The following is a 20,374-nucleotide window of genomic DNA, read 5'->3' on the forward strand; positions in this document are numbered from 1 at the left end:
CCTGTAACCCCTCCACTGACCACAGTTAATTGTTGATATAGACAACTATCCTTCCAGTTATACAAACACACACACACGCACACACACGTACACCCACACACATGCATGCAAACACACAGATATATTTTAATGGAATCCTAGAATACATTTTATTTAGTAATCTGTTTTTTCCTTAACCAGAATGTGAGTGTCTTTACGTATCCTTACGATTTCTTTTACAACATCATTTTGAAAGATTATATATTAGATAATTATTAGAGATTTAGGCTGTTTCTAATTTTATTACATGCAATGCTGTGATTAATATCTTTGTTATGAAATTCTGTGCTCATCTGGGGTTATTACCTTAAAGATAAATCCCTAAGGGTAGACCTGTGGGGTAAAAGAACATGGGCCCTTTCAGTGATTTTGCCACATCTCACGAGGTGCACTCTGGGCAGGTCCCAAGTTGTTTTCCCGCCAGCTGTGCATGAAAGTGCCCGTCCTCCCACCCTCCTGCCAACCCTGGACTTTACTATTATTATTTTATTTTTAATTATTTTGTAATTTGGCAGGCAAAGATTCACTATCACTTAAATGTCCTTGATTTGAACATTTTTCAGTGAATGTTCATAAGCTATTTGTTTATTTATTTCTGTGCATCTCATGCTGTGACTCATTTATCCTGTAACGGAAGTTTGTACCTTTTAATCTCCCTCACCTAGTTCACTCATTTTGATTTCTTTTGTGAATTGCATATTCTGTGTCAGGCTTCGTTTTTGTTTTTGCTTGGGGAAAGGAATTGAGCCAGATGTTTGAGGATGAACAGAGACTTTGACAGCTATAAATGAGGAAGAAGGTCATTCTAGAAGGAGATCCAGCCGGGGGAAGGTGTGGGGATGCAGGCCTGGGCAGCAGGCCTGAAGGACAGAGGAGTGGAGGGTGTGTCCATCCCTGGGGAGTCGGGCAGGTGCTGCTCCGGGGCTGGGTTGGGCAGGCGCTCACATGTCACAGTAAAGAGTTTAAACATGATTCTGTGGACAGTTTAGAGGCTGCTACGGGCTTCAGGCTGGAGAGCGACATGGCCGGGTTTAAGTTTTAGGAAAGTCTCAGGTGTTGATATGGAGTGTGGCCCGAGGTTGGGGAGGCTCTGGGCACCCAGGGGGTGAGGGTGATGGTCTTCGGCATGGGGGCCGTGTGGGCAGGATGGAGAGGCCGTCAATTCAGAGGCAGGGAAAGCCTGGAGGGGAGCCCAGGTGTGTAGAATCCTGGCACTGTGGCTCCCCTCTCCGTGGCTCAGTGCCCCCAGAGGAGAACTTGTGAACTGGCCGCTGGCGGCCAAAGCACAGGGCAGGCAGATGGCCGCGGGGCACGGCACGGACTCTCCCCTCCTCTCCCGGCTCCCAGGATGCTGAGGAACAACCGCATCAGCTGCATCCACAATGACAGCTTCACGGGTCTGCGCAGCGTCCGCCTCCTCTCGCTCTATGACAACCAGATCGCCACCATCTCCCCTGGGGCCTTCGACACCCTCCAAGCCCTCTCCACGCTGTAAGTGTGCCTCGGAGGGCAGGTGGGCCTGGGGCTTGGGCACCAGCCATCCGAACTGAACCCCGGAGCCCTGCCCATCCACCACCTTAGGACACGGCCTTCTCCGGTGGTCACTTTAAAAGACTCAGGGTGTTTGGGTCCTTGCACGTTAGAATGTTGCCTCTTGGCGGGTTGGTTGTCCGGGAGCGTTGGGTGGCGAGCAGGGGCCGGCTTTGCTGGGACAGCTGAGTCTGGTGGGTGTCTTCGTGGTCACGCCACCCGCCTCTTCCAGAAACCTTCTGGCCAACCCTTTCAACTGCAACTGCCAGCTGGCTTGGCTGGGCGACTGGCTGCGCAGGAGGCGGATTGTGACGGGGAACCCGCGATGCCAGAGCCCGGATTTCCTGCGGCAGATTCCCCTGCAGGACGTGGCTGTCCCCGACTTCAGGTGTGAGGAAGGTAACTCATGGGCCCCCCGGGTGGCAGGGGGATGGGGAGAGGTCATGCCCCAGAGAGGAGGGGTCCCCTGGGGAGGGGAGGCTCTGTGGAGGGGGAGGGGCGAGGAGCAGGGAGACCTACTCAGTCCTGTGCCTGCCTCTGCCTGGTGGGGTCTTCTTCGTGTGATTATAAGAGCAACAATGTGCTTATTGTTTAAAAAAATGGGAAAATATGGATAAAAGACGGGAATAAACGTTACCTATTAGCCCATCACTCAGAGAAAATCACGGTTAACATTTTAGTGTAATTTCTTTATGTGAGTACGTTTAACCCAGAGACCTACCTCCTGGTTATTCCTAAGCACTCCTGACAGTGGATTCAGCCTGTCTGTAATGTGCAGCAGGACACTGTCAAGGGGGCACCCCTTGCTCCACACGCGGGTCACTTCTTGTGCCAATGTCCTCTTTCCCCTGAATCCTCCATCTCTCTCCTGTGGCCACTTCTTTCTTTCCCTACCCATGCAGAATCTAGCCCATCCCTCCATTCTCCACCCCAGCCCCCAGAGCATCATTCACACAGGCAGCTGTGGGAAGCAGATTTTTACCGAAGGTGACAGAACAAGGTTGCATCTTGCCCAGTCCTGGGCCCCCCTTCTTCAGCCCCTCCTGTCCTCTCTCCAGTCTGCTTCCAGGGGGCAGTTCAGCTCTCAGGCTGGCCCATCCAAGCCAGTGAGGGGGGTGCTGGGTGGGGAACTTCAGCTTTCACGCCAAGAATGACAGGGTATTTTTCTAAACAAAATCAATGGATTCTCTAAGATCAGTTTGGCTTCAAACTTCTAAAATAAACAAAACAACTCCATACTTCTCACATATATATTTTATATCATAGTTTCTTTTTTTAAAAAAAAACCTGAACTATGTATTTTGGACATTTTCTGATGCCATCAAATATTTTTTTTGAAAGCATTATTTTTTTCCAAGAAACAGTTTCTTTTTATTTTTCTTCTTACAAAGTGAGGCATCTTTATTTCCTTAAAAACAAAACCCCAAATAACGGACAATCCAGAAGGAGAATAAAAAGCTCATTGATGAGTCCCTCTTTCTACTTCCCCACCCCAGGTGACTCCTGTCAGCACCCCGTGTGTGGCCCCCTGGATCTTTGCTGAGTGTTCGTGCCCACGTATGACACACGTAGGGTCTTGCAGTACTGCCCGTGTACCTTCTCAACATGACAGTCCCTTGTCTGGAGGCATCGCGTGGCATTTACGTGCTTCCAAACTTCTGTTGTTATGCCTCGTGTTGCCAGGAACATCCTGATAGATAACTCTCTGTACATATACTCAGTTTTCCCCCTTAGAATAACTTCCTAGGCGTGAAAGGATGGGAATATTTTTGAGGTGTTGCTGCCGAGAGGCAGTAGGACGTAGTGGTCAAGAGAACAGGCTCTGGAGGCAGCTGGCTTGGATTCCAGGCTGCGGGACCTCTTCCAGGCTGGCGGACCTTGGGCAAGTGACTTAATCACTCTGTCCGTAGTTTCCTTTTCTCTAAGATGGGCTGATAGTAGCACATCCACGGAGAGATGTTGTGAGGATTCAGTGAGTTCATCCTTATCACGTGGCACCTCCACACAGATGCCTTCCAAAACTGACAGTCCCTGTCACCTGCTTCCTAGCAACTCCGACGGTGGTGTCCTTATCGCCCCTCCTACACCCAATCAGGAGGAAGGAAGGCACACAGAGGGCGCTCAGTACTATTTATTGAATCTGTGAAAGATGGTGGGACAGAAGGGGCTCAGACTGTGTGCCGGCCAGACCTGGGTACAGACCCTGAATTGCCTCTGATCAGCCTTCTGACCCGAGCAAGCTGTTTAAACGCTCCAGATCTCAGTAAGATAGAAGTTCCTTCATTCAACTGACCTAATTTGGAGGCTGCTGTGTGCCAGGCCCTGCTCTCCGTGCTGGGCTCCTTCAGTGAACAGAGAAGGGGGTGCAGGTCTCTGTCCCCGTGATGCTCACACTCTAGGGGTAATGGCTGCTCCCCTTACATACGTTAAGGAGATTACGTTCGATACAGTGTCCGGCACATAGTAGGTGCTCAAGAAATGGTGTGGCTGCCATCCTCCTCCTCTGCAGTGCCTGGGTCCGCCTCAGAGCTGAGGTGGAAGAGATGGCTCCAAGACCTATTTTAAGCTCAAAAGAGGTCCAAGGGGCTTTGCCCCTGGTGGGGGAAGGGTACAGCTGAGAGGAGACTTACTGGTGCACAAGGTGGCGTCAGCGTGGGGCCACTGTCCGCAGGTGCCCTGGAGCTGGGCCCTGGCTGCAGGAGGCCCTGAGGAGGCCTATCCCCTCGCTGACGTGGCTTCACGCCTTCCTCCCCAGGCCAGGAGGAGGGGGGCTGCCTGCCCCGCCCGCAGTGCCCTCAGGAGTGCGCCTGCCTGGACACCGTGGTCCGATGCAGCAACAAGCACCTGCAGGCCTTGCCCAAGGGCATCCCCAAGAATGCCACAGAGCTGTGAGTAACCCCTGCCTGGTGGCAGGAAGAGAGGGCGACCGAAAGCAGATGTTAGCTGGCAGGCGCTTGGAGTCAGGGCTTTGCAGGAGACACTGGTTCCAAGGAGGTTTGAGCTTCTCTGTGACCGCCCCCCACTCTGCAGCCACCTGACGGCAGGGGTCCCCCGTGGCAAGTGCTTCATCCCGTTAAACTAAGCTCTGCCTTTAAAATAAGAAATTACATTGCTTTTCCCACTTCACGTCATCTCATGAGCATTCCCTTCATGAGAACGCTCACAAAAGTTGTTTTTATTGTCCACATAATATTCCATCACGTGAATCTACTGTGATCTATATAACAAATCCCCCTTCGTTGGTGTTTAAGCTTCCAATTTGTTTACTCTCATAAATAGCGCTGAGGTGAGCATCCCTTCAGCGAAACTGCTAGTCGGAGAGCGGTTGGGACTCTTGATGACCTTCCAGAAAAGCTGTCTCCTCTGCACTCCCGCCCGCCGTGTGTGGAAAGAGCCTTCTTGCTCCCCCTCCCCCTCCCATGCCCCATCAACACTGGCGTTGTGGTGCTGACTCTTTGTTGATCTGGATTTGGTATCCGAGCCCATGTGGGCACGTGGGTATAAATGTGTATGGCAGACAGCGGGATGGACAGCAGGCTTCTTTGACAGACCCCTCCAAAGGGAAGGCCTGGGTCAGGCCCTGACTCTTCCTGCTCCTGGGATTGGTCCCTTCAGGCCCCCGTAGCCGAGATTCTTTTTTTTTTTTTTTTGCGGTACGCGGGCCTCTCACTGTTGCGGCCGGCCTCTCCCGTTGCGGAGCACAGGCTCCAGACGCGCAGGCTCAGCGGCCATGGCTCACGGGCCCAGCTGCTCCGCGGCATGTGGGATCCTCCTGGACCGGGGCACGAACCCACGCCCCCTGCATCGGCAGGCGGACTCTCAACCACTGGGCCACCAGGGAAGCCCCGAGCTTTTCTTTTCCCTGAGCGGAGCACGTGAGGTTTTCATTTGTATTTCTTTCATTACCTGCAAGGCTGGTATTTCTTCACCAACCACTGCAGTCTTTGTCCTGTGACTCTCCTGCTGCATCCCCCACCCAGTTTAATGTAAACGTCTTATGTCCCGTCCTCTCCTTGGTGCCTCCTCGCAACCCGGGAGTAATGGGACAGGCAGGACAGCCTGGCTCCCTTGACTGAGGATGCTGAAGTTCAGAGACTTTAAGCCTCAGTTTCCTCAGCTGTAAAATGGGGCTGCTGGGTTTGTTGACAAGGGAGGCTGAGAGGATCGAAGGAGATGGGCCGGGAGTCATTCTGTAGGATGCAGGGTGATGGGTCGGGGGAGTAAAGCCCTGATTTGTGCTCTGTGGACCTCTGGGGGGTGGACAAGGCATCCTGAAGGCTGCCTTCGGTGGGGCTGCAGCTCCCGGTGCTCCCGTCAGCTTAGGAAGGATGGCTGGTGGCCATGGGGGAGGGAGGGCAGGTCACAGCATTTCGAATCCCAAGCTCTGCGAATGATGAGAGACCAGTGGGTGGGAGAAGCCGGGTCGGTCACAGAACGGACTGCAGAGAGAGTTGGAGAGTCACCTTCGGGGTCCTGAGCCCGGATGGCTGGGAGCATGGACTGTAGTGCTGATGCAGTCAGGGGAAGCCTGTGTGGGTGTGAAAACACAGAGCTTAGGTTTGGGCATGTTTGGGTCTGGGGCCAGCCTCAGGCACCTTGCCAGCAGGTACAGGGGGGCCCTGGGTGCTGCTGAGGGCCTGGCAGGTGGGTATTAGCCTATTACAAATTACCTGTTTGGCCAAGAAGGCTGGAGAGAAGAGAGGGAAGACCAGGGGGCCCAGGATTGAGCCTGTGGTGCCCACCGACAGGGAGGGTGCTGAGAGGGCCAGGCAGGGGCTCGGGAAGGAAGCCACAGGAGGCTTCATGTCTCAGTGGCTTTTACCAAGTGTTTCAGTGGCATCTTCCCAAATGGCCTAAGAAATGTCCGTGTTTTCTCCTCCGATTAGCGATTCAGGACCAACTGTGTAGTGTACATGTAGGAGAGGAAATGAGTGAGAAGGCCCTGGCTGCAGGGGAAAGTTCTCCCTGCACCGGGCTCTGCCCAAGGCCGAGATGGCTGCACTAACTGCCGTGTTCTCTCCCGTAGCTACCTGGATGGGAATCAGTTCACGCTGGTTCCGAGACAGCTGTCCACCTTCAAGTACCTGCAGCTCGTGTGAGTATCCAGGCCTGTCTCAGAGGGCAGGAGGGCCATTGGAATCTAGCCATTGTGGCTCCAGCTTTCCTGGAATTTCCTACAGATGCCACTCTGGCCGATCCATTTTGTTTTGTTTTGTTTTGTTTTGTTAATTGCAGTATAATTGATGTACAATATTATATAAGTTACAAGTGTACAATATAGTGATTCACAACTTTTAAAGGTTATACTCCATTTATAGTTATTATACAATATTGGCTATATTCCCTGTATGGTACTGATCCGTTTTTTAATTTCACCCCATCCCTTTGAGAACATCTGTGCACAGAACTGTTTTGCCATCTAGTGGCCATTTTGGGGAATTGCATTGTTCCAGGCTCTCTCGGGTTGGAACCTGTGTGCTTTTGCCCACACCATCTCCCCAAGCCTCTAGGCTGGTAATTATTATTAAAGAGGGTTATCCTTGCAAAGGTAGGAGCCAGAGCAGAAGAAGAGTGTTATGGAAAACTTCTTGATCCAACCTTGGCTCCTAAACCAAATATGAAATATGGCAGCCTCAAATACACATCTGTAACTAACTCTTTCTTTAGGCTAACATCTACTTTTCTGTTGTTTCCACTTTTGACCTTTCTGCTTCATGAAAACATACAAAGTAAGCCTCAGAATAAGTTCAGCTCCTCTTAGCCTTCCAGCTTAATTAACACCTCACTTCAATTGTCTTTATCTGCCTATTGGCCAGATCCCACCAAAAAGAAGTCCAGAGAACATTTCATCTGATGTGCCTTGGAGCAGTGCTGCCCAAAGTGTGGTCTATGGGGCAATGGCAGCCTGAGAACTCTTTGTAATGTTCCTGAAACTAGATAAGGAACTCGCACCGGAATTTTAACCAACACATTGCTTCTTCCTTCATTGGGAAAGTATTGCTATGGAAAAATGTTAGCTAAACTAAGTTGTGTGTTTAGTGTCATAGGTGATTGCATTTTGGCACAAGTCCCTTGTTTGGGGACATTCAGTTTGAGGACTAGCTACTTTGAGTAGCACTGGCTTACAGAATTTCGAAACTCCAGTTTATCTGTCTTTGCTAATGACCTAGCCATGGTGTTTTGACTGACTGTTCCAACGGTGGAGGTGAGGGGTGGTAGTTAGAGTGATTTGTGGCTGGTGATAGAGTGACAAAGAGAGAGACAGCCTTTCTTTGGTCTAATTTGAGGCAGCCCCACTAGTGGTGCGGATATGCTTGAGGAGAAGGGGAGGGAGAGGGGACTAATGTGAAGGCAGTTCTTACTATGAAGCTGCCTGTTGGGGGCTGAAATACCAGCACCTCCTTATCATGGGGAAGGACCACCACAAAGTGTACTTGAAGTTTGGTGATGTATTTAAATGTGTCTCTAGGAACAATGGAGTGGTTTTGAATGAGATTAATTAGAGGAACATTTACTAAAAGAAAATGAAGGCAGGGCACATGGTTTTATTTGCTGAGTCAAGAACTGCATGAAGTGAGCAGATATGAAGCCATCTAAGTCATGGGCCCTCCCCCTAAATGTCACGGTCTGGGGGCATACAAGGGTGAGAAATAGGAGCACATACGTCGTGTGGAGTGATGAGTGTTCCAACAGAGGTAAATGCACATGTTAGGGCTGTGGCTCAAAAGAAGGAGTGGTGGGCTCCGGGTAAGGGCTGGGAGAGGTTAGAGTTCACCAGGTGCAGAGGGAACAGGATATCCAGGGGCAAGAGAATTTCAAGAAGGGTAACAAATTCATGCAAGGCATGTGGGGACCCGTGAGGGAGGGGGGCCATGCCCTGGAGTACCTGGCAGGTGGTGAAGCTAAAGGGTCTGGAGGTTGCACTTTAAGTAAATGGGAGCCACTGCGGGTTTGTTGGTAGAGAAGTGACCTCATCAGATTTATGTCTTAGAAAGATTGTGTGGTGCCCACCATGTGGAAGATGTATCGAAAGGGGGCAAAGCTGTGGGTAAGAGATGAGGCAAAAACCAGGAGAGAGATGACGGTGTCTTGATGTAGCAGAAACTTGGGAGGAGGGGGCAGATGGAACAGATGAAGAGAGGCACAAGCCAGTTAGGTGAGGGTCTGGGAGGGAGGACGTGGGGGTAGGGCAGTGTTTCTGTGTGGTTGGAGCTGCTGACTGGGATGGAGAGCACAGCACGGGGCACGCGGGTGGGAGGAAGCACAAGAATTGGAGTGTCTGTGGGACATCAGGTCTCTGCAGGGGACTTCGTGAGAGAGGTCTGGCTGGGGCCACAGAGGAGAGCACCATTTGTGCACAATGGTGCGGGAGTCAGGAGCATCCCCGAGGACTGAGGGACTAAAGGAAGAGGAAGAGCGAGGACAGGGCTTAGTGATCCCCGTTCCTAAGGGGTGGGTGAGAAAGAAGCATTCACCAGAGAGGTAGGGGGAACGTGGGAAGACAGTGGTCTGAGGAGATTTGAGAAGAGGGTGGTCAGTTGGGCCAGTGCCACAGGGTCACTTGGACAGCACATTGCCGTGACCTGGGGCTTGGGGGCCAACAGACTGGGGTTTGACTCTATCTGTACTTCCTCCCAGCTGTGTGACCCTGGGCGGGTCACTTCATCACTCTGAGACCCTGCACCTTCTTTTATAAAATGGGTTTACTATCTCCCTCATAGGATTATAGGGAGGGTGAGTGAACAAACCCACGTAAAGTACTAGCGAGAGAGAAAGGATAGAGAGCCCCCTAGACCTGGCAGTTGGGAGGCAGCTAATGCCCTTGGTGGGAGCATGTCCATGGTGGGTGGAGGGTGGGAGCCAGGCTATACTTGCCTGGGGTGGGGGATGAGGAAATGGAGACCCGAAACCCTGGAGACACAGAGCGAGTTCAGGGAGCAGAACGGAGGGCTGTAAATAATTGTGAACCAAGCGCCCCTCCACCACCTCCCACCCCGCAGAGTGCTGGTCAGAACAACTTGGCTGAGGGATGGCCATGGCCAGAGTGGGAGAGGGGAGGAGTTCTTTCTTTCTAAATGATGATTCTTTTGTCTTTTCCAGGGATCTGAGTAACAACAAGATCAGTTCCTTAAGCAACTCCTCCTTCACCAACATGAGCCAGCTGACCACTCTGTGAGTCCCGTGGCGGGAGGCGGAGGGAGGGCTTGTGGCTACTGAGACTCTCCCCAGGCCTCGGTCACTGGCAGGTATCCCCACGTAGCCTCCCTTGCCCTCCAGGGAGGGTGACGGGGCCTGCCCTCTGAAAAGACTTTTAAAAAACTTTTTTTTTTTTTATTATGAAACACAGCGTGTATATGGAAAAGTGCAAAAAACATAAATGTACAATTTAACAAATAATCATAAAGCTAGAACATGTGTAAATGCCTAAGGCAAAAAATAGAACACAGCTGGCACCCCAAAAGTCCCCTCATCTCTTCCTGATCATTCTTCCTCTCTCCCCCCACACCCGAGGCAGTCCCTACCTGGAGTTTTATAATGATCACTTCTTTGGTCTTTATAGTACCATCTACATATGCATTTCTACACAATGAAGTTTAATGTTGCCCACTTTTGAATCTTATATAAATTGAATCATACAGGATGTAGTCTTTTATGTCTGGCTTCTTTTATTTACCATTATGTTTGTGTGAAGCTGTGGTCTCTTCATTTTCACTGCTGTATAGTATTCCTTTGTAGGAATATACCATACTCTCCTTATCCATTCTACCACTGATGGATATTTGCACTGTTTCTAGTTTGGACTATTGTGAACGGTTACCCTCTGAACATTTTGGTGCCCATATTCTAAGATATTTTAATGATTGCTTTAATTATATTCCCAGCAATTGATTGGAAAGTATTCACAAGCATCATTGATATTTGCCTGGAGCTTAAGAATGTATTTCGTTCACCTTCCCAATACCTCACTTTACAGGTGATGTGCCCAGGACTCAAGAACTTTCCCTTTGGTTCCACTGTGGTCAAATAATAGAGCCAGTACCCTAAAAGACAGGGTCCTGACTCAGTCAGGCCCCCAGGAGCAGAATGTGATCCAAGGCCCCGAAGTGCTGCACTTACCTGCCTCAGGTGCATTAGTCAACTGGTTTCCATTTCAAAGTTTTCATGAGCCTGTTGACTGAAAGAAAAATGCACAAGTTGTGAGTTAAGTTTTATTCGGGGACCTTCCAGAGGACTATAGCCCGGAGACAGTCTCTCAGATATCTCTGAGGAACTGCTCTGAAGAGGGAAGGGACGAGCCAGGATACATACGAACTTTTTTTTCTGAGAAAAACATGCGGTCAAGCATCAAAAGGTTACTGTTAATCACAAAGAACAGATATCTCAAGTTAATGATTTCAGTGCTTTTCTACGTATGGGAAGATGTAAGAGTCTGGGGTCATTTGAAATTTTTCCTTAGATATGCATCTAAGCTATCTACAGGCTAGTATATTCAAAGCACAGAATGCACCCTGTCTTTCTCCATCCTGGATTCCCCTCAGGGCACACTGTGGGCAACTGAAGTGGCTAATGGCTTGATCCTTGTAGAACTGGAATGGCAGGCAACATTTTTTTCTTTACAAGCGTGTGTGTGAAGCTGCCATGGTCTAGGGCAGTGGTTCTCAACCAGGGGCAATTCTGCTCTCCAGGAAACATTTGGCAATGTTTGAAACATTTTTGGTTGTCGCAGCTGGAGGAGGGCAGGGGGAGCTACTGCATCTCTGTGGGCAGAGGCCAGGGATGCTGCTCAGAATCCTACAAGGGACAGGACAGCCCCCCAGCAAGGAACTGTCAATAGTGCTGGGGCTGAGAAATCCTGGGCTACGCGATCCCGGAAGCTGCAAGGGGAAACAGCCTTTTCCTGTGATAAAAAATGTCTCATTTCTCTTGTTGTTATTGAAATAGCTTTAGTGAGGCGTCACTAATATATTAACTGCACATCCTTAATGTGTAAAAGTTGATACATTTTGATATATGTTCACGCCCATGAAACCACCACCACAATCAAGGTGGTGGCCACCTGCATTACCACTGGAAGTGGTACCCCTTAATAATCCCTCCCGCATTTCCTCCGACCCTCCCTCTTCTTCCTGCAGGATCCTCAGCTACAATGCCCTGCAGTGCATCCCTCCTTTGGCCTTCCAGGGGCTCCGCTCCCTGCGCCTGCTGTGAGTCTTCCTGCTCTTCATTCCTCCAGGCAAATCTGCCCCACCGAGGGCCCTTCTCACCCACCTGGCGGGCAGGAATGTCCCCAGGTCCAGGGCCCCAGCAGGGCCAACTGTGTCCGAAGTGCGAGGCCAGTCCACTCTCATTGGAGCTCCTAATGGAGGCCAAGGAATGAATGGGAAACCATGCGAGAAAAGGGGGTTGCTGTCTGCCCCAAGTTGTGTTTGCGATGTGTGTGCTGAGGCAGGGTCCGGGGGCATCCAAGATAAGGTAGCCCCTTGTTTGCATGTGAGTCTCCTGTCAAATGGTGAATGTAGAACCTTCTCTAAGAATTCCCACTGTGAGGTTTGCGCTGTGCTCACAGCCCTCTGCCATGCCTGTTATGACGGCCTCTGGAATATCCTTGCAGTGAGTCCTCTGGCAGCCCGCCTGGGGCAGGGAGACATTCTTCACCCCCAACCTAGGGCTCACCCAGTAGCTTCCTTACCAGGAAGAAGCCTGCCCCCTCAGGCTCCCTAGCCAAGCTAGGGAGGGCACACGCTGCATACCTGCACACGTCCATTTGTCCTGTGAGCAGACATGGTATGTTGAGTTAGTTGTGATGGCCCGAGCAGGGTCTTCTGGAAGGGCTGAGGGGCAGCGTGGTCTGTGATAATTAGGGGCTCCCTCTCCTTGCCTGTGGCCAGCAGCGCAGGGTCTCTGATGCAGGGACCCTCTCCCTCATGACACACCCCTCTCAGCAGAGGGCGTCCCTCCATCAGTTCCTGAGTTTTCTGTCTTGGGATGAGTCCTGACAGCCTCTTCTCTCTTCAGGTCCCTGCATGGTAATGACGTCTCCACCCTCCAAGAGGGCATCTTCACAGATGTGACCTCCCTCTCTCACCTGTAAGTAACTCTGGCCCAATTCTCGGCACCTCTTTGGATTTAAATGGAACTTGAATTCCAAGGAAGACCCCTCCTCCTGAGAGTATTACTTTTAATTTAGCTTGTGAACTTCAAATGCTCCGCGTTTCAGACTCTTACACATTCAGTGCACCATCAGTCACAGCAGTGGACTTCGAGAACAGTTCTTCTCAAGCAGTAATAAAAGTAGTAATGACCATATATTGATTGCCAGGCACTGCACGTGCATCGGCTAATTCAATCCTCACAGCTCTCCTGCAACATAGGTACTGTTATTCCCATTTTCCACATGAGGAAACAGGTCCAGAAAATGTGACAAGCTCACCCAAAGTTGTGTAGCCGGTAGAGGCTAGAGTCTTCCATCTCAAAAGCCCATGCCCTGAAGCACGATGCCAGGACTCTGCCTCTGACTTCATATGGTGGGGGATAAGCTCCGGAAATTTACTACCCAAAAGAAGTATAATTGGCATAATTGGATGTAGACTTGTTTCCAAAACTGTTTACCTGGCAGCGTCAAGAGGATTCTTAAAAAGCAGTATGCTCGATTCCTCAAAAGGCTGAATGTAGAATTACCATATGACCCAGCAATTCCACTCCTAAGTATATACCCCAAAGAACTGAAAGCAGGGACTCAAACAGATACTTGTACACCCATGTTCATAGCAGCATGGTTCACACAATAGCTATACAGCAGAAACAACCCAAGTGTCCATTGACAGATGAATGGATAAACAAAATATGGTACAGTGGGATATCGTTCAGCCATAAAAAGGAAGGAAGTTCTGACACGTGCTACCACATGAACGAATCTTTAAAGCATGCTAAGTGGACTAACCCAGACATAAAAGGACAATATTGTACGATTCCACTGAAATGAGGTACCCAGAACAGTCAGATTCACACCTACAGAAAGGAGAATGGTGGTTGCCAGGTGCTGGGAGGAGGAGGAAAGGGGAACGTTTGTTTAATGGGTACAGCGTTTCTGTTTAAGTGATAAAAAGAGTTTTGGAACCAGACAGTGGTGGTGATGGTTGCACAACGTTGTGAGTGTAATCGATGCCACTGAGTTGTGCACTTAAAATGGTCAAAATGGCAAATTATATGTATTTTTTACCACAGTTTAAAAAATGAAGGAATATAAAAGCAGTGGGCCATGGCCGGGTCATCCTAATTCTGGAGGCGGGGCCAGGCACAGAGTGAACACGACCTCTCCTAGCATCTCGGCTGTAGGTCCAGGTCATGTTCAGGCCAGAGGGACTGCAGCCGGGACCCGGGGTGTTACCGTGTCCTCCTGCTCTCTGCCGCACAGCCAAGTGCCCAGGGCCCGAGTGGATAGGCAAACCCAGATCAGGGAGTCTTTTGGGGTCGCCAGCATCTCTACCTGAAGTTCATTCACTCAACAATCTCACTGGATTTTCTTAGTTCTAAGGCTCATCTTTAACACATTTTAATCTCTGAGATCAGAGGATATCTTACAAATGATCTGTAGGTACTTAATAAGGTAACATTTCTCCACCCCTCCCAGAACACGTGAAATTAGTGGGCATCTAACAATCTTAGACTTGAGGAATTAAAATAGTAGTAAGTGCCACTCATTGAGAGTTTGCCTGGGACAAGTACTTTACTATCTGTGATGTCTTGTTTACTCCATAACCAAAATGGGAAGTAGCTATTGTGCTGTGAGCCAGCTTCACAAACAAGACAGGGACTGTCTTGAGCCCACACTGAAGATTCCAGGACTCAGCGGGCAGAGTGCAGTGATTGATTAGTCATGTCTGCTTGGGAGTGGAATGGGTAAGAGGGCTCTGTCCTAGGTGGCAGGATTTATTATATCCATTTTACAGTCCCAGGTTCAGTTAAGCAGATTCCCTAGGTCATAAAGCTGGGAAATGACAGAAACAGGATTTGAACTTAGGTGTGTCTGATTCCAAAGCTCTTTATTTATTCTTTATTGCCTCAATAAATATGTCCTGAGTAACCACAGTGAGTTAAATGCTGAAGAATTTACTAACACAAGGTTTCTGCCTTCTGTGACCATCTGGGATATTATAAAACAAGCTCAAAGGCAGCAGTGACTAACTCTGGGGAAGTCTGACGACCTTCAGAGAGGAGGTGCCTCTTTGCTGCCATTGAAAAGGCACTAGGAATTTGCCATTTGGACGTTCCAGGAAGAGGGAATAGCATGTGCAAAAGCATGGAGGCAAGAAAGTGAATGACGTATTCAGGGATGCTGTGTTGTCCAGCATAGGATATAGGGGGTTTGGTTAGGTGAGGAGTGTGGGGTGAGAAGAGAGGAATCTGGAAAGGGATATTGGAATTCCATTGTGAAGGGCCTTTGTGCCATGCTATGGAGATTGGGCTTTGTTCTGTAGATAGAAGGGAATCGTGGAAGAATTAAATTGTGAAAACTCCTGGAAAGCCGTGGTGACCTGTGGAGGCTGGATGGATGGGATGGGATGAGGCAGGAGGGAGCCTGGCTGGAGACTGCGGCTCTGGACAAAGGCCAGACAAGGATGGTATTGTTCATTGTTCCAATGACTCCCATTCACAGGGGCTTGTTTCTATCTGTGTTTAGTCATTTTCGGTTGTGAGCTCATTTTTTGCTGATGCTAGGAATTCTGAGGACCTGTGTTGGAGATAATTCTCTCCAGAGAGTTTTGTGCGTGTCTTTGCTGGGCCAGGGTCTGCTGCTGCTCTGGGCCCACACTGTTCTCGGCTCCTTTGCTTACCCCTGGGCTGTGCCAAGTGTCAGCTCCAGCTCCCCCACTGCCAGGAAAGGCCTTTTCAAGCATCTGGTCCACCTTTCCCTCCTTTGGGGCCCCCCTTGGTGTGTTGTAGCTCTTATCATTGGGCTTTACCTTTTCTCCTTCCCTGTGAAAACTGAATAAGACTCAAGGACATTCTGATCTTGTCTCTAGCTCAACATCTAGAGGCTTTGCTTTTCAAATGGGAAGTGAGCATATGTTTTGTGTCAACAAAAACCTGAAGCTGCAAAACCAGATTTTGAGCCCATGTCTGTCTATAAATTCAGACTTTCTTTAGGAGAACAGTAACATCAGGCCAGAAGCCAGATCCAACTTGTCAGAAAAAAGAAAAAAACAATAAGTAGAGATCAGTTAAGTGGTAAGTGCAAAACAGAGCATCAGCATTACTGATGAGAGGTGTTTGTTAATTGCATCTAAGCCCTATTTCTCTATAAAATAGCATCTATGTAGAAGAAATCTTCCATTATTACGAAGCAACCTCGTGGATACGTTCTTTCCTTTATACCCAGGGTTTCGAGTGGAACTAGGCAGCAGCCTGGGAAATGTACCTGTGCTTGTATTTAGGTGTGTGCACATGTAATACTGATGGCATATGTGTGCGTGTAGCCATTATTTCCTCTGCATGAAGAGCGGCAATTATTCCATAAGGATTCCGTGAGCACTTACAAGGAGTCAAGGAATGGGACAAGGATAGCATAGACTCACCACATTCACTCTGGGCTTCACAAAGGCCACGTGCAGTCTGAAGGGAAGTAGGCGCCCATGGCTGTATAACAAGTCAGGGTTTGCCCAAGACTTAGCATCCAGTGTTCCTGGCTCCCAGAGGTGTCCTCTCTTCCTACTGTGACTCTGACCTGGGCCTCTCCTCTTCACCGGCAGTACACAGGATGGGGGGGCGGGGTGGGCCAAGCATGCGTGCTGAGGGGGTGAGATCCACCGTATTTAAACCCCTTGAACTTTAGACTAGGAATCAGGACATGTGGCGTTAAGTCTTTGTCCTGCCACCAACTTGCAGTGGGATCTCAGACAATTCATTCATCTCTTTAGGTTCTTTCCTCACCTGTACACAGGTTATTTCTAAGGTCTGCTGTAGTTCTAACATGCCATAATGATTGTGAGCACTTGTCACTGCCTAGGGCTTCAATACCCTGCACATCTCTCCTGCTGTTTACTTTAATATTTACTTTTACAGTTAGCTCATCTTTCGTCCATTTGTCTATTCATCCATCCATCAGCAAATATTTACTATGTGCCAGGTCCTGTGCCAAGGCTCCCCAGTATCATTCTTCATGTCTATAATCTGACATCTTGTTGCCCCTAATCTGCTGCATGTTGGAAAACTAGATTTCTGAATTCATTAAGAATTCGGTGTGAAAAGTAATATGGAATGATTAGGTAAATCATGGTATGCCCATATGACAGAATAGCAAGTAGTTAATTATAATAGTTATGCCACTGTACTTTATTATTTGATGAAAACGTGGAATAGGGACTTCCCTGGTGGTGCAGTGGTTAAGAATCCGCCTGCCAATGCAGGGGACACGAGTTCAAGCCCTGGTCCGGGAAGATCCCACATCCCGCAGAGCAACTAAGTCCGTGCGCCACAACTACTGACCCTGTGCTCTAGAGCCCGCGAGCCACAACTACTGAAGCCCACGTGCCTGGAGCCCATGCTTTGCAACAAGAGAAGCCACTGCAAGGAGAAGCCCGCGCACTGCAATGAAGAGTAGCCCCCGCTCGCCGCAACTAGAAAAAGCTCGCGTGCAGCAACGAAGACCCAACGCAGCCAATAAATTAATTAATTAATTTTAAAAAAACCATAGAATAAAGAAGACAGTGTACTCTGATTTCAGTGATGTATATATATGAGCACAAGGACTAGAAGGGAATAAATGAAAATTAAATCAGTTACATTTATGGGATGATAGATGATTCTTTTCTTTTTGAAGTTCTTTTGCTTTCATACTGAGATTTGTGCATTTCTCGTGCTTTTAGGCAGGCGTTCATTCAGAAAACAGGACGCCTGCTGGTGTCAGGCACAGTGAGGGATTCATGATTCCTGCTCTCAAGAAGCTTCATTCCAGTAGAAGACAATGATGCACACAAATAAATTGCCTGGGAGGAGGATGGGTAGAGGAGGAATAGCTCAGGTGGAGAGACTTTGAAGTTTTAGGGTATGCTGAACTGTTTAGTTGGCACCTCTGAAACAGCCGCAGGAGATCTATTTTTGTCCTGGTTACGTTAATAGAGGAAGCTCAGCCAGTCCTTGGCAGAACGGACCGAATAGCTACTGTTTCAACTATTTCCAAGTTATACCAAAGAGCAACAACACAGGGTTATTTATACTTTTGCTGGGGGATGAACCTGAGTCCACGGTCCTTTTGGATTGATGAGCAGCCTGGCTGCTGTCTTCACCACTGGTCTCAGCAGAGCCTGTGGCTCTCCACTCCCCACTGAGTTCACAGCAGTTTTTGTTGGGAAAAATGGACTCCAGGTGAAAGTGAACTACTTGAACTAATGAAGTAGCCACAGAAACCCTGCCTTTGGAGAAATTAAAGCTTGAAATGTTGAACTCAGGAGTCGCTCGCCATCTGCTCTATACAGCGACAAGTAAAGCGTGTGTTGGTCAAGCCAGAAGGCATAGTTTTGAATAGCTTTGTATGTGACTGGTAGTTTTTATTCTTCTCTATTATTATTTTTTATATTGAGTCAGAAAGGGACACTTACATTTGAGGTACAACTTTGTTGCCATTTATGGGGGGAATTTATGCAGGAATTGGGAATCGTGACATCCTAAAACGGTCAAGGGCCTCCACATTCATAGTGGCTTCAGATTTAGTCTTTTTGGCATTTTCTCTAAATGAGCTACAAGATGGAGAGAAGAAACCCTTCATAATAAACTCTCAACTTGTGGCTCATTAGAGCACACTCCTGCAGTGCGCTACAAAAACCTTCTTTTAAATAAATTCTGTATTTATCTTTTGAATAATTACATTACCTCATACTTTTTATGTTAAAAATATTAGTCTGGTGAATGTAGACATTTTAAACATACCACTGTTTTGTATTCCTGTTATTTTTTTAAAGTCTTTGTTTTTTTTTTTTTTAACACAACGAAGCTTCAAAAAATCAAAGCGTCTGCGCTTCCTCTACCTCTGAGAAGCCCTGGTAATGTTCAGGGAAAAGAGGAAGGTGTATTCCCTGTCCCATTAACCAGGATGGATGCTGTCAGCAAATCAGGACAGAAAAAATGAAATACACATGGAGCTTGAACCGGCTTTCTTTTCCAAGCTGCATTATTCCCTCGGCGCCCATTTCAGGTTATACGTGCTTGTCTTTCTTCCCCTTCCAGATTGCAGGCTCTTTATCGAATCATAAAGTGAGCCCCAGAGATGTTAAGTGAGCTGCTCAAGGTCACCCGGGCAGTGAGCAGCTGCGCTGGGGGCCGGAGTCCAAGATCGTTGAGCCTGCTTTATAAGATTGGCCGTCATCAGCTGTGCTATCTGGGGGAATTTCTGCTCAGAGTTGCTGCTGCTGTCATCAGACCCAACACATCTCCAGGGGAACCACTTCCTCTGTATTGCCCAGACACAGGTGGAAAATGGCAGCGCATCCATTTGGTACTTAATAAATGTGCCCTTTCTCGCAAGCAATATACAGCCTTATGTTTTCACCATAATGTTGATAGAAGTGAACTTCAGGCACGAGGCTCTGGTTTTTCTATTTGCTGGCTCAGAGACCGCTGGCCCCTTCGTTCCCCCAAATCCATGCCTAGTTCGTCTCTGAATCTCTCACTGTGGTTTAGTGAGAAGATTATGAGCTTTCCCACGGGACTGGTCAAAGCCTAAGTGGTTGGCGGTGCAGAGTGTCAGTGTGGGGCGGGGATGTGAGGGAGAAGGCGCAGCCTTACACCGCAGGCGAGTGTTAAGTCCATACGGCCTTTTTTGGAGGGCAGCTGTTAACATTCTACATGCGCTTCCTCTGCGACTCAAATCCTCCTTCTAGGCATCTGTTCTAGAGAAATGCTCGCTCCTCACAAAGAGGCATGAACAGAGTGTTCACTGACCTTGGAAACATCCAGAATGTCTGGCAGCAAAAGCTATGAAGTGTCCATTCTTTGGGATGCTATGAAGCAGTTTGATAAAAGGAGGTGGATCCATATTGCTGACCTGGAAAAGTCTCCAAGACATGCTGTTTAGTGACAAGAAGCAGGCTGCCCAGAAACGATGCGTACTGGAGGGATGTGATCTCTTCCCCACGGAGAGCTCTATGTGTAAATACGGGGAAGGACTGTGTAAATACGGGGAAGGACTGTGTAAATACGGGGAAGGACTGTGTAAATACGGGGAAGGACTGTGTAAATACGGTGAAGGACTGGAAGGCTACGCACTGAGTGTGGTGACCGTGTGATCATGGGTCCTGTGGTTCGCAGGGACACTGGTGTAATGTAGATGTAATGTGGATGTACTGGAGGGATGTAATCTCTTCCCCACGAAGAACTGTATGTGTAAATACGGGAAAGGATTGGAAGGCTATGCACTGAGTGTGGTGACCGTGTGATCATGGGTCCTGTGGTTCGCAGGGACACTGGTGTAGACATGTGGATGGACTGTAGTTTACTTAACCACTCCCCCACTGATGAACACGGAAGGTTTCCAGTCTTTCTGTTACAAACAATGCTGCGATCAATACCATTGCACAGATGCCTTTACACACTTGTGCAGGCACATCTGTGAGATAAACTCCCAGAAACAGAATTGCTGAGTCAAAAGGCAACTTCATTGCTTAGATAGATATCATAAAATCCCCCTCTGTAGGAGTTATACCATCTTGCATTCCCATCAGTAACATAGGAATGTGCCTTTAAAAAAAAATTGAGGGGGCTTCTCTGGTGGCACAGTGGTTGAGAGTCTGCCTGCCGATGCTGGGGACAC

General features: G+C 48.8%; 1 protein-coding gene across 1 annotated transcript in view; it reads left to right on the forward strand.

Annotated features, from left to right (window-relative positions):
• Positions 1 to 20,374, forward strand: part of SLIT1 (slit guidance ligand 1) — a 169,413-nt gene that overhangs the window by 133,304 nt on the left and 15,735 nt on the right. The window contains exons 19-25 of the mRNA XM_065894433.1: positions 1,387 to 1,530; positions 1,802 to 1,968; positions 4,325 to 4,457; positions 6,596 to 6,664; positions 9,670 to 9,741; positions 11,703 to 11,774; positions 12,586 to 12,657. Coding sequence (XP_065750505.1) covers positions 1,387 to 1,530; positions 1,802 to 1,968; positions 4,325 to 4,457; positions 6,596 to 6,664; positions 9,670 to 9,741; positions 11,703 to 11,774; positions 12,586 to 12,657 — 729 coding nt within the window. The remainder of the gene's footprint in view (positions 1 to 1,386; positions 1,531 to 1,801; positions 1,969 to 4,324; positions 4,458 to 6,595; positions 6,665 to 9,669; positions 9,742 to 11,702; positions 11,775 to 12,585; positions 12,658 to 20,374) is intronic.

This window comes from Phocoena phocoena, chromosome 16, assembly GCF_963924675.1.
Source record: "Phocoena phocoena chromosome 16, mPhoPho1.1, whole genome shotgun sequence".
NCBI classification, from domain to species: domain Eukaryota; kingdom Metazoa; phylum Chordata; class Mammalia; order Artiodactyla; family Phocoenidae; genus Phocoena; species Phocoena phocoena.